This window comes from Osmia bicornis, chromosome 7 (genome assembly GCF_907164935.1).
Source record: "Osmia bicornis bicornis chromosome 7, iOsmBic2.1, whole genome shotgun sequence".
NCBI classification, from domain to species: Eukaryota; Metazoa; Arthropoda; class Insecta; order Hymenoptera; family Megachilidae; genus Osmia; species Osmia bicornis.
The window spans coordinates 2,928,141-2,955,796 of NC_060222.1; the positions used below are offsets into that span (position 1 = coordinate 2,928,141).

Consider the following 27,656-nt stretch of genomic DNA (forward strand, 5'->3'; position numbering starts at 1 on the left):
GGTTGACGCCGTATGCGCTCAGTCAGTTGCGCGCCGGTCGGCTGTGTGGATGGGTTTGTGTGGATCGTTATCGGTGGTTTTTGGTGTACTTCGATTGGTTTTTATGCGAGTACTGGGATAAAACGGTGTCGCAGGGTATCCTTACGACAAGGTGAGCCTACAGTTTTCTTTCGTTTCATTTCGAAAACAGGAAAACGATCGAGTTTTATAATCGGTCGTCTCGTGACGGCTGAGACTTTACAGATAAAAATGGCGTGTGCCGCCTTAGCTTTCCGATTTCTTCCTACTTTTGAATCGCTGTACGGCATTTTGTTATACACATTTCTGTCAATATTCATTTACCTTTCAAACGATACACGAGATCGTTTGTCACTTATCATTTTTTAATCTATTCCCTACAATGTCTTTCAAGGAGTGCGGCATCGATTCTAGTCGACGGACGTAATCACTGTGCGATTAAGGTTTTTTTGTTTGTTTCATATTGTTTAATATTATTGTTCTTAACCCATGGTATGATTACACCAATTTGCATTTCTTCTATAGTTCTAGATTACCTTTTGAAATAAGCTCATGGATAAGCATTCGGCCCAACGTTCATTTATAGCGCCTTAATTTCCGCTGCATGGTGTCCCCTGAATGGTTTTGTTCACCTGTCAAGACGCCCTATCTGTTGGTGACCTAATTTTCTCCTCTGCTAAAAATCTGCCAAGCATTGTAGTAATGTAGTTTGCTGGGATGTCGGTACATTGTATAAAATTGAACGTTTTACTGGTGACCCAAAAAGACTTTTACATTGTTTCATAAATACGGAGCATCAGCCGTGAAAAAATTTTTTTTGAGAGTATATTATTTAAATAAATACTGTAGAGAAACTCGTGTAGTGTTGTTTTTTAGTTGCCAGAATTTTATTGTGCTTTCACGTTTCTTGGAAACGTTATGTGAAAGATAATCTAATCGCTGAAAGGTAGTAAGTACACACATTGCTATCACTCATCTTGATACTTCTATCAAATGGTTATTTAATTATGTCTTGTTCTTTTATTAGCCTTGAAAGAACTTATGAATGCATGATTTTTCTAATTCAAAGAAAAATGAATGTACACCCGAAAATAATTTTATTATATAGAATGATAGTGAATAATTGTTTATATTTATTCGTTATGCATTAATAATAATGACCTAATCACTGAATGTGGTTCTTTAAATTGACGGCTATGTTATAAATTGCCAACTCCGTTCAGTGTAGATGATTTCGTCATGACAGTGAATTCGGTGCTGAGTCATTATCAAAAACCTTCAGGCTAGCGGTAACCTGTAGTAAACTTTTGCAAAATATAATCAATATTAAAAAAAGAAATCTTTCGTTGATCCTAAATAAGAGAAAAAGACTAACGTTATACGTAAAATATTAAGGTTATAATCTATATTTAGTTTTACGTTTATTACATTCGCGATGGCAGAGTCGAAAGGAACATCGAACTACTCGGAACTTCCGGTAAGGAAAATTCAGATCATAACGCGTAACATTATCGCGACCGGAAAATGTATATCAGGGCAATTATTTAATGAACCTTTCTTCGATCAAGCAATTTCCTTCGACTTTCTCGGCGTTGTGTTTACAGTTACGTCATCGTTGCCGGGTTTGGGCGTGTGCGCGTCTTCGGCATAAATTAATAAATTAGTGTCGTGCCGATCGCTACTTCCGGATTGTGTTTTTGGCGACATCTGTCCTGTCGATTCTACAATGTTTCTGCATCAAAATACAAAATGGATATCACTTTTATGTCAAACTTAAATGTCACAGCACGCGATATCGCGTGGTTAAATGTTGAGGCACACAACGACCGACCCACTTCTCAAATAAGTATTTAGTTTTCATGGTGACTCAGGAACTTAATCCTATAATTGCTCCTAACAATATAGACAATGTTTGTCCCTAGGGTTTCTTAGAAGCGATAAGTCTTTTTACTTTGCGATTAAAGCAAGGTATTGATGCAAAGAATTTATACAGTATTCTGTCATTCTTTGACGCGTAAATAAGAAATACGATTCTTACGTTTGACTGAACACCATAAAATAGGAAACCATTGTGTCTGTCGATGCTTACTCAGCCATGTTTGTAATGCGTTCAGTGCTCTGGGGGATTTAGGTTAGGCGGGGAAAAATAGCCGAAAAGGTTAAATCGTGATATTTATCTAACGGATTATACTCTATTCGTGGAGATTTATTTTTATAAGTTGAAGTTTCTATTGTTCAATTGTATTATGACAAATAAATAACCGTAAAACTTACCATTATAAGGTTAGAAATATAGGAACACACTTCAAAACGTTTATGGCGGTAACGGTAATCGATAACCTGATCGACAGTCAACTCTTTTAACGACTATCGATAGTCGTTAGAGAAATCGTAATATATGAAGTTTAAACTGATGCTTCTTTACTGCATTCTTAAATTACATTACGAAAAATAAATATATAAAGAGGTAATCGTTAAATGCGATCGATAGTCGATGCTTTTAACGACTATCGATAGTCGTTAGAGAAATCGTGTGTAAATTAGTTACCAGACTGATGTCACCATTCGATTTATACAATGAATATGGTTATTCATGTTAAAGCCCCGGATGCAGGGAAAGTTGTGCATGCTTGAACAACAATGAAACATTGTTAATCTTTTTTTTGTAATACAATTCGCTATGATTTCAATCACTGTTTAATTCCTTAGGGATTGATTGCAATGTGATTTTCTAAAAATATCCATACGACGTTTTTAACCTTTCTACCCTGATTAGCATATCCACACTTTTATTATGCAGCATAGGGAGACGTGTTACGACATAATGTTTAATAAGTGCGAGAACAGGCGGGGGACGTTGAACTGAACTCATCAATTTTTTTCTTTTTTCAACTCTTAAATATTGCAAGAACCTACTATGAAGACATATAAGAAAATTTGTAAAAATTATATGGAAACATGTGTTTTAAATTTTGTACTCTGTTAATCTCAGAAAATCCTTTTTCTAAATCTAAAGAAACTCGTAATAATCGTAATTGGCACGAAATTCAAAATAATTAACTTATAATTATGTTTCTTTGTTTTATATAAGATATAGGTTCGTAGAATTCTTAATTGGTACAGAATCTATGATTTCTATGAAATTTCGAATATTATTTCAATGTCAAAATAAAAATGTCTATAAAAAGTTAATCAGAAATATACTTTCACTATATTAAAAAGTGTCAGCAGTTTTATTTTCCTCTTTGATCATGAAAATACTATCCCCTGTAACTGTTACGAAATTAATTTAATCATTCGCGTAATCGTTCGATACTATTTGAATCTCTGATTCTCCTTTTTGCCAGAGAAACTGGTTTCCCGGGTTGCATCGTTGAATTATAAACTCGTTTTGAATTTTATGGTTATCACGAGATCAGCTAATTGATCGACGTTCGATTCCTCAAGGGGTATTCTCATTAAGACGAAGTTAAACTAAAAATCAAAGAACAAGTGTTTCCACCTTGTCAGAAAAATAAAAATAAAAACTATTGCAGCTGACATAATTCTACCAAGATGTAAAAAAAGGGGGAGATCTAAGAATACGAAGTAGATATTTGAATATCTAATTTTAATCGTCAATGACAAAGCTTTCAGTCATTGTAAGATCATCGTATGTGATTCTTTTTTATTTATTTTCTTGTTTAGTGGCGTTACAGGGACGCTGAATCAGCAACGGCATATTTATAACGCGGGAAACCTTTCATTTTACGGGGACGAAATTAAACGCGATGAAACTGGTCGAATTTCACACCCTATTCCATTTAACCCTTTTAAAATAGGAAAGTTGAACAAGAGTACCTTACAACGCCGCGTAGAAAAATTATATGGTGCCATTTAAAAAAAGCTGTGGAAAGCCTATATTATTTAAACAAATATTAAATTAACAAAATGATGACTTAAACTCCTCCCAATTTTACTTGTACTATCCTACAAATAAAGGGAGGTGAACCCTAAAATATCCTTAGCTTCTGCACTTACAGTACCATTTTCCTTTCAATACCCAATCGATTTTGTAATGTCATTTTTTAATTACGGAGAAATTTCTATTGGCCATTTTATTAGAATCACCCTGTATAGTAATTTATCATTCGATGTTCAATGAGTTTCTGCTTTAGCAAGTTGTAAACCATTACACTTCTATCCGTGATAATCCGATCGGATATGCAGATCCAACGACAGACCGGTGAAAGATTTGAATGGTAAACGATGCGTTAAGGGAACTGGTCGTTTCAAGTAAATGACACGGAGGTGACCAAGTTGGCCGACAGCAGATTAACGTAAATGCGGACGTGACGTAGTTTCGTGTACACCCGGCAAGCTAGTCGTTCTCTATGCACGAACCAGTCGCTCTTCCACAGCTTTAATCGACCATCCTTTCTTTTTTCAATGTCCTACCTCGATCTTTTTGTTTCGTCGAGGCACGATTTACTTGGTTAATGGGTTAAGATCTTTGATCAAAGTGTGCTGGTTTCAAGGTTCGTCCACGATGTTTTTCCGGTGGATGTCATTATTACTATTTACCAGCCTGAAATTCCTTGGCACACTGTGCTTTTCTATTTATTCAAGATGACTCGACGTTTGCGACGACGAAAGGTCAAAAACCTGGAACTTGCATGGTTTCGGGAAAGCTGATTCGAACCGCGACATGCTACGAGTTCAGTCGATAATGAATTTATTCAAGCGTAACGTTGAATTGAAAGAGAACAGTATTAAATTAAGTAGGTTATTGTAGTAAATAGTAATAAATAGAATAATGGTTACTCATTACTATTAATATTATAAAAAGTGTCTCATGGAACAGGGCCAAGTTATAGCTATAAAATGGTATAAAATCGTAAAATTCGAATTTTGCGCTTTTATCGGTGCCATTTGCTGCGTATTATTATTCTCTATAAAAAATTACTAAGATACTTGATCGAAAATTAATTAGTTCGGAAGATATCCTAGGGAGAGACTTGGGACCTCCAAATTTGGAAAATTATTTTTTGAATTTTGAACTTCCCTTGGTGCCATTTGCTGCGTATTTTAATTCTCTACAATAAAGTATTAGGGTGCTTAAGTGAAAAATTGATTAGTTCAAAAGATATCCCAGGGAGAGACCGCCAATCTCTCCCGGTCTCTCCCTACGATATCTTCTAAACTAATCAATTTTCGACCCAAGTACCTAATAACTTTTTGTAAAGAATAAAAATACGCAGCAAATGCCGTTGAAAGAAGTAAAAAATTCAAAAAAAATTTTTTCAAATTAAAGGAACCTAAGTCTCTCCCTAAGATATTTTTCAAACTAATCAATTTTCGACTCAAGAACCTTCATACTTTCTTGTAGAGAATTAAAATACGCTTCGATTGACGTCGAGAGAAGTGCAAAGTTCCAATAAATTTTTTTTTGTAAGTTCACCGAATAATTAGTTGTGACTAGTAATGAATCGAGATTAGCAGTAACTCTGGCTATTTTAACACGTCGTTAGTTCGTTTACTCAATATCCGAGTCGATGCATCGTCTAGTCTCGCTCTTAACCTCATTAACCAATGGACCCCTCTTCCGAGTCAAATGAAGTCGTATTGTCGATGGCATCCTTTTGGCAGGGACGCTGTAATCAGGTCACCCCCCGTGCACCTCGGGTTTTCTACATTCTACTTGTCTCAAAATTTGTTACCTCTTGATTATCTTGTTTGCTCAGCAGGAGACTAAAGTATGCTGGCAAACAATAGCATTTGATTGATGATTATAATTGGAGAGAAGGCGATAAGACATTTTATTAAAAGAGCGTCAAAGAAAATCGTCGAGATTGATTAAATTTTGATTTTCACCGTTCCGTTCGTCCTACATTCATTGTCTTTTGTTCATAGAATAAAAAGTCGACGAATATTGCAACCAGTCAACTTAACACGCTTCAAAATCATCCCAGAGCTTTCTCTTTTTCGACGAAGTCCTTTACATTCACTCGAGAATATTGTAAGAGTGCTCGTCACTGCCTCACCGGGATTGTCGTGCATAGGTACAAAGAAGATATACCGGGTGATTCGATAGAAAATTTAGCTAATTTCTAGCGATACCTTTCTAACTAAAAAATAAGTATCATCGATTATCAAATGAAGGGTCTTTATCTTTGAACCTCTTACATTAAGTTCTGCACGAATATACGCTTAAAACGATCGCGTGTGATAAACCAATTAGAATCTCAAAATAGAAAAAAAAAAATATACATGATCTAAACTATACTCTCCCTTTGCTTTTCAATTATCAACTATCTATGAATCATGTATAATAATACCGTATCAGAAGTGATAAATTATCACAAATTGTATTCGTGTACTACTACATCAGAGATACTAAGTTATCATGAATTACATAATCATACAAAGACACCAGAAATCATCTTGTAAAAAATCATTCAAATACTATTAATCCTTTTTTATATATGACCCTAAATAAAGTCCAAAACAGAGGAATTGATAAAATATTCCTTGGAATTGAAATTTAAAAAAATTGGAAAGGTGGAATTAATTATTTTTTTCCTGCGAAATTGAAGGAGTTTGAGGGAAGTATTTTTTTTTTAGAGAACCACCCCATGTATAATATGTATCACGAACATTGGCGCCACGGTGACTCTGGTGGAAAATCAATAGCTTGACGCTGTGTTCGTGGCGAGTTCATCTTACCTTCAGCGTTGCGGCGTCGGGTATGTAGCGTGTTCTTTTGTACGGGCCTGAACAGGTACACATACAGCCGCTTCAAGTGCTGGCTTAATATGTAGAGAGAACCGATTAAACGGCAGATTAACCCTAAACTCGGTAGATCGTATGAAAGAACCGGTCGTTTATTAGTTACTTCATGAAGAGAGACTTCTTTCTCCACCATTAATTGCTTTCCTCATTAGGCGAACTTCTTCTTTTTCAATAATTACGACGACGGAAGGTCGAGCTGTTTTTTTTTTTTCAAGTCAAGGTGAAGGTGAAGTGATCATCGCTAGTTTTAATTTCACTGAAAACTTTCTACGCTAGGTGTCACGTTAATTAGGGGCGCTGGGAAAATTGATCAGTCGACGGATTTTCATGGGTTTACCACGAGGTGAGACTGGAGTTGAATCAACCTTCCTCGATGATCGTCGTGTCATTCACTTTTGTGATTCATTTCACTCCGCCTACTCGTTTCAAAGCCGCTAATCTTTATACTCTCTTCCCCTGTCGGTTTCCACTCCCCCTCCCCTTTCTGGCAATGCTCATTAAAGTATGCCGGTGGCCGGGTAATTGCTCTTAATTTACCGTAAGTGTTTGTCAGACACGTTAGAATGTCATTCATTCTTGGCTTGCTTTCTTTAGCTCGCTGGACGTTGGCCTTCGATCACTGTAAATTGGGTCAAAAGAGGATCTTAACCCATGGAAAGTATAATGGAGACCATAGAACCCCATAGACATATTTAGAAATTTAAACAAGGGTACATGTACTTTTGTAGAAATAAATGATAAATGAATCCTTTTTTTCTCCTTCTTTGCACTATGGAAGTTGAAACGCGTTCATTGAGTATTTCTGAAGAAACGTGATATGTTTAAGTTGCATTGCAACCAGTTCGCAGCATTACGTAAGTGCTATTCAAATAGCAGAATTTGGATGATTCATTCCTTCCATATTCGACCTATTCTTTTTAAATCCTCCCACTGATTTCTAAAATATGAACATGAAGAAGTGTTCACCACCCCTGGCTACCTAAGGGTACTGAAAAATTGGGTAGAAAAATACTGAAGTGTTAAATTTTAAATTGCCAAGAGGGAATCGTGTGAAATTCGAAAGTACACGTTGCAACATCCATGACCCCGTTGAGGTTCTCTCCTGAAAGATTAAATAACCATTTTTGGCAAAGGTAGTTTTTCGCATCGAATCGCTCGGACGTGTGCCGGACTAGTTTGCAGCAGGCTGATTTTTCCTCGTCCCAGAGTATCGATGTCTCGTCCTAAGGTGTTCTCTCATCGTTGAAGCTCCGTTTCTACGCTCGCAGCGAAATGTCACCGTCAAAGAACGACGCCCGTATCTACTTACACTGTGGTTTTCCTTGAGTTTTTGCACGGCTATCCGCGCGAGTACATGGAGGACGTGATATATTAGCCGCTTGCACTTGGTCGTACCAGCGACGAGGTCGTCTTAACGCTTCGCAGCGAACGGCCACCTAGAAACAATTGAAATTGTTAATAATATGGTTAACACCGCGAATCGGATTGCAAATTGAACCCTTTAGGGTACAATCATTTATTTGGGATTTTTGGAGAACCTAGGGAGAGGGCCTTAAGAGGGCCTAGGGAAAATCTAAGTAGAGCCTAAAGGGGCCTTAAGTAAGATCCTAGGGAGAACCAAAGGTGGGCCTAGGGAAACCTAATTGAAATTGTTAATAATATGGTTAACACCGCGAATCGGATTGCAAATTGAACCCTTTAGGGTAAAATCATTTATTTGGGATTTTTGGAGAACCTAGGGAGAACTTAAGAGGGCCCAGGGAAAATCTAAGTAGAGCCTAAAGGGGCCTTAAGTAGATCCTAGGGAGAACCAAAGGTGGGCCTAGGGAAACCTAAGTAAATCCTAAGGAGAATCTAACTCCTTTACATAATCTTCTTCCAAAGATCGTATTCTGAATAATTATTACAACGTCTTGGCTAAAATTAGCTGCTCTAAATTAAAAAATCTTGCATTCAATAAATACTGTCCAAGGTCCGGGACAAAAGTAGCGTCTAAAGTCCATTGAAAATGAAATAACCATGCATATTTCTTACATAGTTTTGCTCGATCTACTCGATGATAAGAATTGCAAAGCAATCTTATCAGTTCTTTTTTATGTGTTCTCTGTATCTCTTTAGATAGCAACCAGTGATAAGGAAGGGCGTTCTACAATTAAAACCACCGAGATTAATATCAAAAGAAAGTGCACTTCTTTGATTCAACAAACATAAAATTTGGAATTATTTTTAAAATAATTAACGTCGTATAATTTTGTCGTAGGAAATAATAGTGTCACTGATCGATTGATAGATAACGTTTTAACTCAGCTGTAATCAACGCCACGTTTTCGCGTGATCGTAACCGATAGGCGAGGTGTGAATTGAAATTCAATTACTAAATGAAAGCTTAATTAAGAGATTCTTAGATCTGAATCTGGTGAAACGAATACCGCGCCCCAGAAATAAATGAACCTATAAAGCTAGATCATGAATGAGATTTAATAAATGCAAATTAAACAGTGAAAGCTATTATTAGAAGATCTAAATCAAATATAAAGATGGATAAATTGAAATTCTTGGTAGATTCATAAAGCTTGGAAGCCTTTTACGGTGCAACGGCGAACGTAAGAATGAATAAAACATAATCATGCAATAATTTCATCACGTCAGTCGTACAAACAGACTTTTACAGTGCATCCGTAATTAAAATTGCATAATCAAGATTTCTGAATTTCAATTTCTTTGATAAAACTTAACCGAATCGTCTCTAACTTCTATCATTTCAAATAACGTTTAATTAAAATTGAAATAATTTTACGAGTTTACATTTTACAATGAACGCGCGTGAAGAAAGTATCGGTCAAGTGCACAACTTGTATTTTCAGGACATCCGTCGAATAACACGTTACATTACATTCACAAAAGCATGTGGGAGTAGCTCGATTCGCGATTACATCACGCGAATGATGTCACACGTGCGAAATATGCACCAATGGCGTTAGGTACTGTGAGCGAACGAACGAGCAACGATCGTTAAAGCCTTGTTCTCGATATCTGTTGATCGTTCCTTCCCGATATCGTGATCCGCGATCGCGTAATCGTCGATTCTCGCCGCTCTTGGAACTCTTGGTTGCAGGTGAACGGTACAACATACCGGGTGATCTAAACGGAAAGCATCGAAATCGATTAGATTTCATTTTTCCTTATCCTTAACACAGATCATTTCCTCCTTGCTACAAAGGGCAAGGAAAATAATAGCGAAAGTTAATAAAAAAATATTTTCATTTTCTGTTTCAGGAGCGCCCTTTCAAAGGGTAAGACAGAAGTGAGTTGTTGGTCCGTTTGACAAAATGACGACCGACATCTCGGTGGTGCGCGCGGGTTGGGACCCCACGTTACAACAAGAGATTGTCGATGAGTACGAATACGACGGGGGAAACTCGAGTTCGAGACTTTTCGAACGTTCACGGATCAAAGCTCTAGCCGGTAAATACGAATTTCATTAAACAAAAATAAGAAAATATGATTCCGAAGCCTCCAGAAGGATTTTCATCTCTTGAGAAATTAAAATTGATCGCTGTACGACTTTTAAAGAAATAGCGAAGCGAGTTTCTGCTGAGGAAAGCAACTATTGCCACATCCTTTGATATGGATATGCTTTTGATAAGTGTATACTTGAAACTCTATGTTCTTTGAAGATTCTTAGTAGTATTTGTCGAGTGGTTCTGAAATAACGTAACGTTTGTCATAAAAATGTTTAAAAAAATTTGTAATTAGTGTAATTAATCAGATACTCCATTGGCTCCATTAATTCGATGGATTATGATAAAGTAGTTTTCAATTTGCGAGGTAAAATTATCAGACCCGATTCAGAGATATTATAAAATAATTTTGTTCGTCTGTTCGAACCAGGTGAACGTGAATTAGTACAAAAGAAGACCTTCCAAAAATGGGTGAACTCCCACTTGGTTCGGTGTTCCTGCCGAATCGGCGACCTGTACGTCGACCTACGAGACGGCAAGATGTTGATCAAACTCCTGGAGATCCTCTCTGGGGAACGCTTGCCACGACCTACGAAAGGAAAAATGCGAATCCACTGTTTGGAGAACGTCGACAAGGCGTTGCAGTTCTTGCGGGAGCAAAGAGTGCACCTGGAGAACATGGGATCCCACGACATAGTGGACGGGAATCCGCGTCTGAGCTTGGGTCTCATTTGGACCATCATTCTGCGATTCCAGATACAGGACATTACGATCGAGGAGACCGACAATCAAGAAACGAAATCAGCGAAAGACGCGTTGCTCCTCTGGTGCCAGATGAAAACTGCTGGCTATCACAACGTAAACGTGCGAAATTTCACCACCTCGTGGCGCGATGGATTAGCCTTCAACGCCATCATTCACAAACACCGTCCAGACTTGATTCAATTCGACAAACTATCGAAATCGAACGCCATTTACAATCTGAACAACGCGTTCAACGTGGCCGAGGACAAGCTTGGTCTCACTAAACTGTTGGACGCTGAAGATATATTCGTTGATCATCCTGACGAGAAATCAATCATCACTTACGTGGTCACGTACTATCATTACTTCTCGAAGATGAAGCAAGAGACTGTGCAAGGTAAAAGGATCGGCAAAGTGGTCGGAATAGCGATGGAGAACGACCGTATGATCCACGAGTACGAAAGTCTGACCAGTGATCTGTTGCGTTGGATCGAGGGCACGATAGAGGCTCTAGGAGACCGTAGATTCGCCAACTCTTTGGTCGGAGTTCAGTCTCAACTTTCCCAGTTCTCCAATTACCGTACCGTGGAGAAACCGCCGAAGTTCGTGGAGAAGGGTAACTTGGAGGTACTGTTGTTCACCTTGCAGTCGAAGATGCGAGCAAACAACCAAAAACCGTACACGCCGAAGGAGGGTAAGATGATTTCGGATATCAACAAAGCGTGGGAGAGGCTAGAGAAAGCGGAACACGAGCGAGAATTGGCTCTCCGCGAAGAGCTGATTCGTCAGGAAAAATTAGAGCAATTAGCAGCGAGATTCAACCGAAAGGCCAGTATGAGAGAGACCTGGTTGTCTGAGAATCAACGATTGGTTTCTCAGGATAACTTCGGCTTTGATCTAGCCGCCGTCGAGGCTGCTGCCAAAAAACACGAAGCCATCGAGACCGACATCTTCGCCTACGAGGAACGAGTCCAGGCTGTTATGGCTGTTTCGCAAGAACTAGAGACCGAGAACTACCATGACATCGAACGCATTAATGCCCGCAAAGACAATGTTCTCAGACTTTGGAATTACTTACTGGAGCTGCTTCGTGCTAGAAGAATGAGACTTGAGTTGTCTCTGCAGTTGCAACAGAACTTCCAGGAGATGCTGTACATCCTCGACAGTATGGAAGAGATCAAGATGCGTCTGCTGACCGACGACTACGGAAAGCACTTGATGGGTGTCGAAGACCTTCTGCAGAAACATTCTCTGGTAGAAGCAGACATCAACGTCCTCGGTGAGAGGGTGAAAGCTGTTGTGCAACAAAGTCAGAAGTTCTTGGAGCACGGAGAAGGCTATCGTCCTTGCGATCCAACGATCATCGTTGAGCGCGTCCAGCAATTGGAAGACGCGTACGCGGAATTAGTACGTCTGGCTGTTGAACGTAGAGCCAGACTCGAAGAATCTCGCAAACTGTGGCAATTCTATTGGGACATGGCTGACGAGGAGAACTGGATCAAGGAGAAGGAACAAATTGTATCCACCGGAGACATTGGTCATGATCTCACCACTATCAACTTACTGTTGTCGAAGCACAAGGCTCTAGAGAACGAGATCCAGTCTCACGAACCACAACTGATGTCCGTGGTCGCTGTTGGGGATGAACTGGTTCGTCAGCAACACTTTGGTTCTGATCGAATCCAGGAGAGGCTTCAAGAAATTCTAGGAATGTGGAACCATCTTTTGGACCTGGCTGCTTTCAGAAGGAAACGTTTGGAAGAAGCTGTCGACTACCATCAATTGTTCGCAGATGCCGATGACATAGACATTTGGATGCTGGACACCTTGAAACTCGTCTCTTCGGAAGACGTCGGCAGAGACGAGGCAAATGTCCAGTCCCTGTTGAAGAAACACAAAGATGTTACAGACGAGTTAAAGAACTATGCTGCCACGATCGATCAGCTTCATCAGCAGGCAACAGGTCTCGGTGAACAGGACGCGAAATCGTCGGAAGTCCTGGAAAGACTGGCTTCCATAGACTCGAGGTACAAGGAGCTGATGGAACTAGCCAAGCTGCGTAAGCAGAGACTGCTAGACGCCTTGTCGTTGTACAAGTTGTTCAGCGAATCCGACGGAGTGGAACAATGGATCGGTGAAAAGAACAGGATGCTAGAGACGATGGTACCGGCTAAGGACATCGAAGACGTGGAGATCATGAAGCACCGATACAATGGCTTCGAAAAAGAAATGTACGCGAATGCTTCTCGAGTTGCGGTCGTGAACCAACTGGCCAGACAGCTGTTGCACGTCGAACATCCTAACTCTGAACAGATAGTCGCTCGTCAGAACGAGTTGAACCAGAAATGGGCAGAACTACGCGAGAAGGCGGAGAACAAACGCGACGAGCTGAACTCCGCCCACGGTGTGCAGACCTTCCACATCGAGTGCCGCGAGACGGTGTCCTGGATCGAGGACAAGAAGCGTATCCTTCAGCAGACCGACAGCCTGGAGATGGATCTGACTGGAGTAATGACACTCCAGCGTCGACTGAGCGGCATGGAACGCGACCTGGCAGCCATACAGGCCAAGTTGGACGCTCTGGAAATGGAGGCACAGAATATCCAGCAACAGAACCTGGAAGATCCCGAGGTGATTCGAGAAAGGATCACTCAGATTCACACAATCTGGGAACAGCTGACTCAGATGCTGAAGGAGCGCGACGCGAAACTGGAAGAAGCCGGTGATCTGCACAGATTCCTCCGAGACCTTGATCACTTCCAGGCGTGGTTAACCAAGACCCAAACCGACGTCGCCAGCGAAGACACGCCGACCACGTTGGCCGATGCCGAGAAACTGCTCACGCAGCACCAGAACATCAAGGAAGAGATCGACAACTACACCGACGACTACCAGAAGATGATGGAGTACGGAGAAAGGTTAACAAGCGAGGCTGGAGACGGGGACACGCAGTACATGTTCTTGAGGGAGAGATTGAACGCCCTGAAGATGGGCTGGGAGGAATTGCACCAGATGTGGGTGAACAGGAAGCTGTTGTTGTCGAATTCCTTGAACTTGCAGGTATTCGACCGTGATGCTCGCCAGGCAGAGGTGCTTTTGTCCCAGCAAGAGCACATTCTCGCTAAAGATGAAACACCGGCGAACTTCGAGCAGGCCGAGCACATGATCAAGCGTCACGAGGCCTTCATGACCACCATGGACGCGAACGACGAGAAGATCAACAACGTGGTGCAGTTCGCTGGACGACTTGTCGACGAGGGACACTTCGCGGCTGACAAAGTCAAGAAGAAGGCGGAGAGCATCAACGAGCGACGTCGAGTGAACCGCGAGAAGGCTAACCAATGCATGGAGAAGCTGAAGGATCAGTTGCAGCTGCAAATGTTCCTGCAGGACTGCGAGGAGTTGGGCGAATGGGTGCAAGAGAAGCACATCACTGCCCAGGACGAAACTTATAGAAGTGCAAAGACCGTCCACAGCAAATGGACCAGGCATCAGGCCTTCGAGGCAGAGATAGCGAGCAACAAGGATCGTCTGCAGCAGTTACAACAAGCTGCAGAGGAACTGATCCAACAGAAACCAGACCTGGCTGACATCATCAAGCCGAAAGTGGCCGAATTGGCTGATCAGTTCGAGGAACTCGAGACCACCACCCACGACAAGGGTGAACGTCTGTTCGATGCTAATCGCGAGGTCCTTATCCACCAGACCTGCGACGACATTGACTCTTGGATGAACGAGCTGGAGAAGCAAATCGAGAGCACGGATACCGGATCCGATTTGGCTTCCGTGAACATCCTGATGCAGAAGCAACAGATGATCGAAACGCAGATGGCGGTTAAGGCTAGACAAGTCACTGAACTGGACAAACAAGCGGAGCACTTGCAGCGCACAGTGCCAGATGACAAGATGGAGGAGATCAAGTGCAAGAAGGAGAAGGTCGCCCAGAGATTCGCCCAACTGAAGGCTCCTCTGATCGACCGACAGCGTCAACTGGAGAAGAAGAAAGAGGCCTTCCAATTCAGACGCGACGTGGAGGACGAGAAGCTCTGGATCGCCGAGAAGATGCCCCAAGCCACCAGCACCGAATACGGCAACTCCCTATTTAACGTGCACATGCTGAAGAAGAAGAACCAGTCTCTCCGCACCGAGATCGAGAACCACGAGCCCAGGATCAATCTAGTGTGCAACAACGGACAGAAGTTGATCGACGAAGGACACGAGGACAGTCCTGAATTCCAGAAACTGATCCCCGAGTTGACGGAGAAATGGAAGGAGCTGAAGGACGCGGTGGACGACAGGAACAAGCATCTGCTTCAGAACGAGAAGGCTCAGCAGTACTTCTTCGACGCGACCGAAGCGGAATCCTGGATGAGCGAGCAGGAGTTGTACATGATGGTGGAGGATCGCGGCAAGGACGAGATCTCTGCGCAGAATCTGATGAAGAAACACGAGTCCTTGGAGCACGCTGTAGAGGACTACGCCGAGACGATCCGCCAGCTAGGAGAAACGGCTAGACAGCTGATCAACGATCAACATCCTCTCGCTGATCAGATTGCTGTGAAACAATCTCAAGTGGACAAATTGTACGCCGGATTGAAGGACCTGGCTGGTGAACGTCGAGCCAAACTGGACGAGGCTCTCCAGCTGTTCATGTTGAACAGAGAGGTGGACGACTTGGAGCAATGGATCGCGGAGAGGGAATTGGTCGCTGGAAGTCACGAACTTGGCCAGGACTACGACCACGTGACGCTGCTGTGGGAGAGATTCAAGGAGTTCGCTAGGGACACCGAGGCGATAGGTTCAGAAAGGGTAGCAGCAGTGAACGGTATCGCGGATTCTTTAATAGCAACCGGTCACTCGGATGCTGCCACCATTGCCGAATGGAAGGACGGATTGAACGAGGTGTGGCAGGACCTGCTGGAGCTGATCGACACTCGCACGCAGATGCTGCAAGCCAGCCGGGAGCTGCACAAATTCTTCCACGACTGCAAGGACGTTCTTGGAAGAATCCTGGAAAAACAAAATGCTATGTCAGACGAGCTCGGTCGCGATGCTGGCTCGGTTTCCGCTCTCCAACGAAAACACGGCAACTTCATGCAAGATCTGTCCACCCTGCAGAGTCAGGTGTCGCAGATTCAAGAGGAGTCGGCTAAATTGCAGGCTTGCTACGCTGGTGACAAGGCTAGAGAGATAACGAACCGCGAAGGCGAGGTTGTTGCCGCTTGGAACAACTTGCAGTCCCTCTGCGAAGGAAGAAGAACGAAACTGGAGGACACCGGGGATCTTTACCGATTCTTCAACATGGTCAGAACCCTGATGATCTGGATGGACGATGTAGTGCGCCAGATGAACACTTCTGAGAAGCCTCGCGACGTTGCTGGAGTTGAGTTGTTGATGAACAATCATCAGAGCCTGAAGGCTGAGATCGACGCCAGGGAGGACAACCTGATGGCTTGTATCAATCTCGGGAAGGATTTGTTAGCTAGGAATCATTATGCCAACTCTCAGATCAAGGAGAAACTGGCGGCGCTCACGGATCATAGAAATGCGTTGCTGCATAGATGGGAGGAACGTTGGGAGAACTTGCAGCTCAGTAAGGACAAGTCAATCATTTTATATTCTAATAATTTTGACGAATTTTATTAATGTTTCTCCATGTGTTTATTTCAGTTTTGGAGGTGTATCAGTTTGCTAGAGACGCTGCGGTCGCTGAGGCATGGTTGATCGCACAGGAACCATATCTGATGAGCCAAGAACTTGGCGTGAGTACTTCTGAATTATATCTCAGAAAGCAGAGAAATCATTAATCCTGTTAATCTGATTGTTACAGCACACGATTGACGAAGTTGAAAACCTAATTAAGAAGCACGAGGCGTTCGAAAAGTCAGCAGCTGCGCAAGAGGAAAGGTTTAGTGCCTTGCATCGACTCACTACGGTCAGTGGTTCATTCGAACCTGTTTGGAAGAAGTGAATAGCAATAATGTTAAATGGGAATGTGTTACAGTTTGAGTTGAAAGAAATGAAGAGGAGGGAACAAGAGCGAGAGGAAGAGGAGAGACGTAAGAAAGAGGAGGCCGCAGCAGCTGAGGCAGCTCGATTAGCTAAAGCAACGCCAGTAACTAGTCCAGATGAACCACCCAGTGAAAGGTATTGTTAACAAACAATTGACAGAACAAGAATTACTTAACCAGTAATGAAATTACTGTGTACTGGTTTTAGAATAAAATAATAATGAATAGTAATGATAGAATAAAAATGATAAAACATAAAATTTTATGTAATATGTGTAAGGTGAAATTAAAAATATAATTTTGTTTCATAGAGCTGAAGCCGAAGGAGTACCTAGCGGAGAACGCCCCACCGGCGAAGACGAGTCACATGGTAAGATAACGACAAGTATATTGCATAATAATTTGAGAAATTTTAATAAGAGTGATCGTATACGTTGTATTCTCTGTTCCAAACGATGAAATATTTAAGGGAACAGCTTTTCATTGATATAATTCTTTCCTGAAGACAATTTGATTTTCTCATGAAAATGATTTTTTTTTTTGTCTACTAATACAATATCGGTTTCGCTTTTCACGTGTCTTGTACACACATTTAACTCATAGACATCTGGTTTTACAAACTGGTTTGTTTGGATAAGCATGATATTGCTAACAGCACGTTTATTTTTGCCTCTTCCCCAACCTTATGTGAAACTTGACTCCGTCCTTACGAAAATCCATGTATCCGGATCCGGAAATTCTCCTGAATGCACCCTAAAATGCGGCACGGAATGCACAAAACCACAGTGGCACATCGCAAGGCTTCTACACGTACACCACAGCCTCAAGACAAGCCCAAGGAAGGTGAGTGTCCCCATAAAAGAAGTATCGCCCTTTCTGCGCTCGAAATTTATATTTTAACTACTGAATAATTTTTTCGAAAATATTTCTACATTTCTCTTTTTATTTCATTTGAAATTTATCCATTTTTAAAATTTTTCTTCCCTGTTAATATTTTCATAATGAGTGCAAAGGGTTAAATAAATCTTCTTCGGTATACAAAGAAATAATATATCATGTACTAATCTTATTATTAATGTCACTATTCTATTAAATACCAGTGTCTTTTATCGTGTGAAATAATTTGTTCCCATGTAATAATGTATTTATTGACTGTTCAGGCTGTTGCTCTCTATTTTTGTTCTATAAACGAGACTCTGGTATTTGATGGTTGAATTGAATTTTATATATAGATCCTGCTATCGATCCTTTAAGCTGGTGATGGAGCATAAGAATTAAATCATCTGTTCACGGCAGCGTGTTCTACGGCATATCGTTTCCTTTCTTCTCGCCTTTGAAATTGACCCGTATTGTGAAAAATTATCTATTAACTATTATACTTTTATTTAATTGAAAATTTATGCAATGCGGGTTGAAGGATTATAAATTTCACAACAATCTTTCTCTTTCAGCATATTTGTAGGGCAACTATGCCTATCGCTACAATTGCAGCTGTAATTGTTTACGCGCTTTCATTAACTATTTTTAACAGTTGATGGAGTCGCTGAAATATACGCAAATATTAATTAAAATTATTGGAACTTTGCATGCATTCGATGTTTACTGGTTAAAACTTGTCGAAGATACAGATAGGTGTAAAGTTAACTTAATTTTTGATCAATCATTTTCACATCCAACGAGTGAAAAATTGATTTTATCACGAAAGGTAAGCACACACGGTGACGATAAAGAGTATTGAATTTGAAAGTACAAAGTAGACTACAAATTATGCTTGCTTTGTACATCTGCAAACCCTTTTGCAAATGCTTTTAGAGCAACTATCTTCTTACCATTAGCTACTTACAAGTTTCATTTCATTTCCTCCTCGGCCTGTAAAGCTTTATAAATTTATTAAGTGTTAATAATATATGAAATGTATAATTTATGTTCATAATTTTTTAATATTAATGTATTATTGTTGAACACAAGCAATTGAAAATTGATTGATCCATTGTTTTGTTCCAACAAAAGATCAATCATTCTCTATCACGAATGTCAATGAAACGATTATACAATCATTTGTATTTGTACCATAAGTGTAACTTTTTCATACTTTGATGTAATGAAATTTTAATCAATCATTTCATATGTTATAACTGGATAACATTCTTCTGTGCTTTTTACTAATCAATCTAATAATATAAATGTAGTGTTGTATTAGAATTATTTATGTAATATTGTTAGTATTTAATTCCAAAGTATAGCATGTTTTAAATTGGTGTGATGGTGTAGTGCATGTTCGGAAACCTGCACGACTATCCGTACGAGGAGAAGGACCACCACCTGCTACCCCCTTGTCCACGAAACCTCCTCTGGGTCCATCTAGCCCAACAAGTAAGTTCAATCAAAGAATCGTTATTCATTTTATTGAATAAAACTTTTCAAATAACTCATCTATTTATCAAAATATATTTTTATAAAAAAGATAAATGATCACGTAGAAGCAAAGTAATTCGGATCCTTCTCTGCACAAAGCAATGGTTCTCTTGGTCCAGCAGGACAGGTACCGCCAAATTTGTCCACAAATTGACAAGCCTGTAATATTCTCAGCGTTTCGTCCACAGAACGCGACAGAGTTATTTCGCTAAGCGAAATGTACCTAATTATTTGTTTCTTATCAATGATAAATAATCCTTTAAGAGCTATTCCCTCTTTCTCGTCGAGCACCCCGTATTCTCTCGATATTTTATGATTTTTATCCGATAATACGGCCATCTTCATCTCACCCAAACCACCCTGTTTCCGGGGCGTAATGATCCACGACAAATGGGAATATTGGGAATCCGTGGAAATCGCCACCAAGTCGCAGCCTTGCGCGATAAAACAGAAATGAGTCGTTTAAATTGATTGATTAGCGAAAGAACGTACCTGCCTCTAAGAATTCGTCGATGCGATCGCTGAATTGAATCATTTCCGTCGGGCAGAAAAATGTAAAGTCGTAAGGGTAGAATAACATTATCAAATATTTCCCTTCGAAATCTCTCGAGGATATATTTTGAATTTTTAAATTAACTATCGCGGCACCTGACCAGGCCGGTGCTGTGGTCGATAACGCTGGTACCGTGTGTACTTCCGGTTTCTCTTGCGGTTCTTGAGACTTCTGCGGCTGCTCGCCGCAGCACAAGTTCTCATGTTCCAACGTTTTTCTTCCAAAAAGGTGATCAAAAGTCGACATAATAATTCCTTCGTTAGAAAAATAAATCATTTCTAAATAGCTTGAACATTGTTAAATATGATTATTTCTGCTCAAGACAAAAGATGAATTTTTATTTTGTTTCATAGCTCAAATCAGTTTGAAGGAATCGAAACCTTTTCGATTATAATTTCATTTAAAATATATATTTTTAATATAAAAAAAAAAAAAAAACTTACTAAACTTTGTGTCCTCCTTTATGAAGATGGTTTAACGTAGCTCGCATGAGCATGTTGCATGAACGCTGATTATAAAGTTAAGCCATGTACCCTGAAATTGATCGATCAGTCCCAAAATAAATTAGGCTGTCGATGTGACCTGTAAGTAGCTAATAATGTCCCGTTGTGTTGCGTGTGTCGTGTTGAAAGCTCCAAAAGGTGGAAGCGGTTCCGAGTCTGGTACTTTAAGACGTAAGGAACGTAGTCGCAGCAAGTCACCGTTCCGAAGTTTCCGTTGGAGAAAATCCGCCAAGTCGCCGAGTTTAGATCGCAGTGGCGTGAGTGATGATGAACGCAGCATTTCCGGTAAGTGAATCATTCTCACATCGACCATCGGACCGACGTTCACCGTCTAATTAATCAAACTTTCCAATCACCTGTGTATGCGCAACGAATACTCCAGAAGAGAGAAAGTCTCTCTCCTGATACCACCGGAAGATAATCCCCCCCCCCCCCTTTTTTTTTCATTTTTTCTTTATTTCCAGCCGTACCAAATGAATGTGTTCTATTAACAAAAACATTTGCATCCGACTAATCACGATTCGAGTATGCAAATGGTGTTGCGTCGTGAATGTGTGTACGTTTGGGTGCTTGATTTGCATATGGAGCATCGTCTAACGCATCCGATTAACTGTTTAGGTCTTCCTGTTCCGAATGGATTCTTTACAGTGAACGTACGACGTATTCGGAGAGAGTTCGATGACCGATTGTAACGTAGATTAACTTCTACTTCGCTCGATTAACATAGAATTATGGATTGAGTTAGCGTATTTTATCGAGGTCGTTAAAGTTGCTTCGAGTTCTCCTTCGTTTTCCAGAACAACGAAGTCCTAGCGACGACGAGTTCGAGGGTGTGCTGCAACGAAAACACGAATGGGAGAGTACAACGAAGAAGGCATCGAATCGTTCCTGGCACAAGGTGTACATGGTCGTTCGTGGACAAAGTTTGTATGTATATACCGATCAGAAGTCTTACAAAGCTGCTCCGGATCAACCTTACAAAGGGGAAGCTCCTCTGGATCTGAAAGGCGCGACTATTACTGTAGCCAGTGATTACACCAAGAAGAAACATGTCTTCCGTGTAAAGTAAGTGTTTTCGTTTGATTTCAAAGCTTTTATATGTTTTCGTTAATGTATGATGGTTTTAGGTCGCAAAGCGGATCCGACTTCCTATTCCAAGCTAAAGACGACGCTGAAATGAACGAATGGGTTTCCGTGTTGAATCAAGCTGCACAAGGTACATCCGGTGCGAGCACGTCCAGGGCGCACACTCTGCCCGCGCCTACACAAGCCGAGACCAAGCGGCGTAGTTTCTTCACTCTCAAGAAAAAGTGAGTCTCGATCGAAGTATCCGAAAGGTTTTAAAAGTGATCCTTAAGATAAAAGCCCGACATATCATGGAAATTATAACGAATGAGATTCATTGGATTCGAAAGGAGATGGAGCATCATCGACCATCAATGTTTTTTCTCTTCAATTTCTCTCCCTCTTCGTCTGATGAATTTTTATTTCAAATTTCGTGTCGTCATTGTTCCTGTTAATCTCTAAAATTATTTCACTTATTTACAAGATTGTTATACGAAGAAATTGTTAACGCCTTATGGAGCATTAGTGATTTGCTCGTTTGAAAGGTATATATTTACAGGGTAACGCGCCTATCGTCTAAGTTCTAACACTTTCTCCTTTCTTGCATTAATTCTTCCGGTGATCTAATCTTTGATAGCCTATCCACGTATGTATCTCTGAAAGCTAAGTAAACGAAGTTCATTTTCTTTCGATGGTGTGTAGGTATTTATGATACTAGACCATTACTACTTCGCTTCTTTTTTTCGAATGTCATTGATCATCGTTAGACGAGTGGCGGGCGATCACCTCGGAGCATGCGCGCGTTAGATAAATGATGATGTTTAAATTATAATTCCTTAAATATTCGAGGTTTTCCCAGTCATTCGGTGTCACGTACATTTACCGCTGGCAGACATCCATTTCATTCGATCACATTGCATTTATCATTATTTTAGAAAAGCCAAAAAGTAGAAAGTGAAACCAATGAACTGTAAGAAAACAGTACACAATTGGAACAACATTTACAGAGATTGCGGTGAGTCTCGCACACAACAATCATTAGAACGTTTACCGTCGTACTGCTGCACGATTAATTGATCATCGTATCCAGTTGTTTCTTTCTATCCTATTATTTCTCCTTTTTTTGTACCTTTTCTTTTTGATTAGCATCTCGACAAAATACAAGAGGAATGTTCTTCCAATTGTGAATGCGGAATGATATATTATCGAGTTTCTCCAAACACGAGAACTTGTATGTGCAGTGCTTACTGTGTTTCATATGCGCGCTAATAATCTAGAGGTTCCTTTAATTTCTGTGAAACCATGGAGTCGCTAATTACAGTCGTTATCCGTGTAGGTATCGTTCTTTCAAAGTAATCGATTAAAAACTAAATACAGTAATCGTTGATTGTGATAATTCATAGAGTTGAAAGCTTTCGGTTGAAGTAAAGTAAAGAAATTCATTGCTATCAATTTTTTACTTTACTCTCAACGCGAATTCTTTTGTTCTAAAAGAACGCTATCCTAAAGGAAAAGTAACTAATGAAATCTATTATATAATTGAATGTTAAAGTTACGGTGTTCCACTATCCTGAAATAATGTTCTGAAGTAAAGTGTAAAACTTTTAGAATGTACAATGTTAGTTACATCGCTAAGATGTGTCACTCGAAGAAGTGTGTATGAATTGAAACATTATAAGACTGAGAGAGACTGAACAGGCAAAGTCCAAAAAGTATCATTTACCGGAGAGATGATTTTTACTTTCATACAAGTCTCGGTATCAGCAAAAATGGCAACGAAAATGACTGGTGATTGTACCTTCTAAAGAACAACTGTACTTTAGCGACAAAACATTTCCAGACATTAAATTTAAACTGAACACAGTTGATTCAACCTCGATTCCGAGAAGATCAATGTATTATATGAAACACAATCGTTTTAATCGTTTCACCAATCAAGCTCTCAATTCACAAGCGCTTTTTATTCGCATTTTTCATTGCTTTTTTTCATGAGACACGTTTCTTTCGTTCGCTCTAGTATGATGTATTTTTATATATATATATATATGCGTAGACACATACAATTATTGTATATCATTGCTGGATTATATTGTGGCTATCCTTTTATCATTGCTTATCCATTATCATCATATATCATTTGTTCACGCTTCTTTGCTGGTCGGATAAAACTTTCAGAGATCCTCGTTTTAGTAAGAAGTAAAATTTCTGTTACCTTCTACTGTTGGAGGTAATCAGTTTTGTACAAACACGATTACCCAATCGTGTCCAGCTCCTATAAAACAGAGCTGACCCGTGCATATTTACTTTAATTGTCCAGATTTATGTGTAGCATCCGTATTTGCCCGTCAGACCTTGAGCGATAGTATATAGCATTCATTTAGCAGTATCAAAAGATATTTTGAGACGTAGTAATGTTATCTTCACATGTACAGGCTGGTTCATTTCAATATGTCCATTTAAATGTCTCTAAAATTATTTGTCAGATTTTTAAATAATTCTCATTCTATATAGTATAAAATAATTTTAGAGGCAAATTGGACAATATAATAATGAAACTGTACTGTAAATATTTCCTTGTGGAAATCCTACACTATATTTAACTGAAATGAGACAAATTTGAAAGAGGCTAGAGCTCCTTATTTATTTTATTTTGTATACTCTTTGAATAATCTATAAGTTATCCGATAATTGAACACTTTAAGGTAGTTTTAATAATTTCCTCGTTAGTTTGTATCTTTCTAAATTTCTAAATATTATTAGAAGCAGAAAAGCTATTTATTTGATTATATAAGTAACATTGTTTTTAAATAGTTCTACTCTATGCCTCAGTCTGAACAGACTCATCTCCAGCAGTGTTGGAGAGATACATTATCCTTTGCCTCTTCGTATAGATGCGTTAATATCTTTTAATTTAATGGTTTACTTTGTTTTGCCAATTTTCAGCTAAACCGGAGCAGTGAAGTACGGTATAAGCCGCTCAGCACAACACACACAGTTTAAGAGAAATGTTTCGTCGCTCTGCGTGGTTAATAATGCAACGCTAATTATGAACAATTAGGAGACACAAACACGAACACACGAGATGAGAATACACGAAATAATGGTATTTACGATACGAAATCAAAGGACGACCCTTGATAAATCTTGTCGTTTTAACGAAACGCCTACATCTACGACTACTATTCGCCATGGAAATCATAGAGAGTATTTAAACAGCTGTCTGTATGTGTTAAAACATTTCACTCGCGTATAGGCCATTCGAAGTCTCTAATTGCGTATTTTTTTCTTTTCTATTCGTTCTCTTCGAAGAAATTTTTGGACACTTTGCAATATATCGCTATATCGTTGAAAAGGTGACACACACATACACACACATTCGATATGTCCCACGTTAGCGTGATCAAGATTCATTCGCACATGGATACATTGATCATCAAAAAAAAAAAAAAAAAATTGATCGTCCGCGATATCCATACGTATTAATCGACAAAATACTATTCGCGATGAAAAAAATATTAGATTTGTAATTAATAATATGTATATGTATGCGCATATGATATCCTTTGTATTTGATATTGTTTTTTCACAAGTATGTCGTGTTCGCGATTCTCTGTAATTTCTTTATCAAATATTTTGTACAAAACGATTGTTCTTTAATCGGTATCGTGTTGCTGCGGTTCTGTATGTAAATTGATTAAAAATATAAAGTTTCCATGGTATATTTACAATTTACAAAACATTCTACAAGTTGCATACCTTGTCTTTAGATAAATCTTTGGTATTATGAAGTATTATATGTTTCATTATTTTAAGTGTAAAAATACTTGAGAAATTATATAATGTTACTTAATAATGCTTTGTATATTGTATAAAGAAAATTTCTAGCTATTTAAGAATGATATTTCTATATTGTATTTTTAACAGAACTCGTCTAGCAACTTGATACCTCGTTGTTAATCTAATCAGAACGTTGCTCTGTAATTCGCAATTTTCAATTAAAAAAAAAAGATATATGTTCGATTGATCCACGTTTCATTTCTATACGGTTTGGTTTCTCGCTCTTGCACTTTTGTAATCTTTTAATTTCGCGTTTCTCCGCAAACGGTTCGTTTGCGTTTCGATGACTGCCATATATTTTTAAGAAGCACACTAACTTGGGACATAATATATATATAAATATATAAATAAATATATAAATATTATATATATATATATAAATATAAATATAAATTAGCTTTTAACAAATTGTTAAATATATGCTGCGCCCTAAGGGAATACGCATTGAAGGATTATAAAAAGGAAGAAATGGAACATTGTGTAATAATTCAGAGATTCCTCTTATACGATCCCAAATATCATGATTCTACGGAATTAAAAAAAAAGGAGAAAGAAACCCAAGAAGGAGGAAAATGAAGATATTTAATTGTTCTTTAGACGTGTCTGCGTGTACGATGACGCAGTTCTTATCAAGCGAGCGTCTATCATTAAAAAAAATCAAACTAATTGATATCGATTCTATCTTGATAATGTCTCGCTTGATTTTAACTGACCATTCGCGTAGCGATTCGCGCGATTGTTAACTTTCTTATCTATTTACTTTTTTAAATATTTATCATGCTCGTTTTGTTTCGTAGAGATGTAAGGATTTAAATGTGAACACTTTTGAGGACCGTGCTTTTTGACTACATTTTTTCAGTGAATGTTACAAATAATCAAAGTTCTTTTTCTCTTTTTTTTTTCTAAGCTTGTTTCTACATATTTTATATTGGCCAATTTCAATGCGACTCGATTCAACTGATAACGACTTGTTCCATGTTTCTGGAATGCATCCTTTTTAAGATTTCCCTCAATGGACCCTTCGACTAGCACATGTTGTTCAGAATACTTTCTGAAATATGTCTCATATTTTTTACTATATTGTACTGTGCGCTTTCACTGATTTGTAAATACCATCACGAGTAAACGCAGTATATGCCTAGAAAAGTACGTCGGGCGATTAATGAATGGTCTTAATCAAAATAATTAAAAATCGATGACATGTTCGCTTTTTTTTTCTTATTTAATGCATGTGCATTTAGTGGATATTTTTTAAACATTTGGAGTCGCATTGCTACACTATAAACAACTTGATATTTCATAGCTATGTGTTTTATATAAATATAAATACGAAATAATGATGAACAGTAAATTATAAGAAACGAAAATTATTATAATAGATAATATATGATTATTGTAAAAGTAATCGATGGTACTTCTTGCATAGAATTATCCCAAGAATGTTTCCATCCATATTCATGCGTCCTACGAATTTGTTTAAATTAATTACAGGCAGCTTATAGATACTATAAAATCTGCAGGATTATTTTTCATCTTGAAAATAATCCTTATTATTAAATTTAGATCAATCTGTACAAGTTGGAATTATATCTTTTATTTAATTCATTTGTTTTCAGTGTTTCATTTACGTTGTTAAGATTCTATGTATTTTTACTTCAATATAGTTTATAGATTGAGAATATAGTCGTAAAAATAAATAAATTTATTCAACGTTTTATTGCGTGATCCTAATAAAAAAGAAATATTAGATACTGTAAAGTACCATTTTTTTATCGTGTGTGTTCTACTTGAATACATACAAGCAGTGTAGGGGAGACAGTGATGCTGTTGCCAGGAAATGAAAGCCATTATCTAATATAGTTTTATTATTGCAACTAAGAGTCGCCATTAAAAGTACTTACTCCCCCAAGCATGATTTTCAATTTTATCTCGAACATTCTTTTGTATCGACTACCGTATGGATAATTATTTATATAAAGTAATTACATGCTACAGTATTTTAATCTTACTTTTTGAGATTCTTAAAATATTGTAACAAACAATCATTATTTTAATTTTTTACATTTATATATAGTTCAAGTTAATCATATATATGCATTAATTAAAACTTTCATTCTATTGGGGTAACCATTCGCAACATTTCGAATAGTTCTTAGGGGGTGATTCCCCGTAATTCAAATTCGAGACTGATTCTTTTCAAGTGTTCCTAAACGCGCTTAATAGTGACCACAAGATGCATTTTCACATCGAGCATGCAGCTCCACTAGAAATGAATTCA

At 38.9% G+C, this 27,656-nt stretch overlaps 1 protein-coding gene across 6 annotated transcripts; it reads left to right on the top strand.

Annotated features, from left to right (window-relative positions):
* On the top strand, positions 1-26,983 carry LOC114872792 (spectrin beta chain). Of its 6 annotated transcripts, XM_029180395.2 has the most exons (13): positions 1-151; positions 10,066-10,254; positions 10,681-16,587; positions 16,665-16,756; positions 16,825-16,929; positions 16,999-17,141; positions 17,317-17,375; positions 17,792-17,848; positions 19,277-19,378; positions 20,606-20,761; positions 21,274-21,541; positions 21,604-21,786; positions 24,485-26,983. In XM_029180395.2, the coding sequence occupies exons 2-13, from the start codon at positions 10,119-10,121 to the stop codon at positions 24,486-24,488; spliced, it is 7,212 nt and encodes a 2,403-aa protein (XP_029036228.2). In that variant the 5' UTR covers positions 1-151; positions 10,066-10,118; the 3' UTR covers positions 24,489-26,983. The 6 variants fall into 6 exon arrangements, with proteins under 6 accessions (XP_029036228.2, XP_029036254.2, XP_029036245.2 ...); XM_029180421.2 differs by lacking the exon at positions 20,606-20,761; XM_029180412.2 differs by lacking the exon at positions 17,792-17,848.
* The last annotated feature ends 673 nt before the right edge of the window (positions 26,984-27,656 follow it).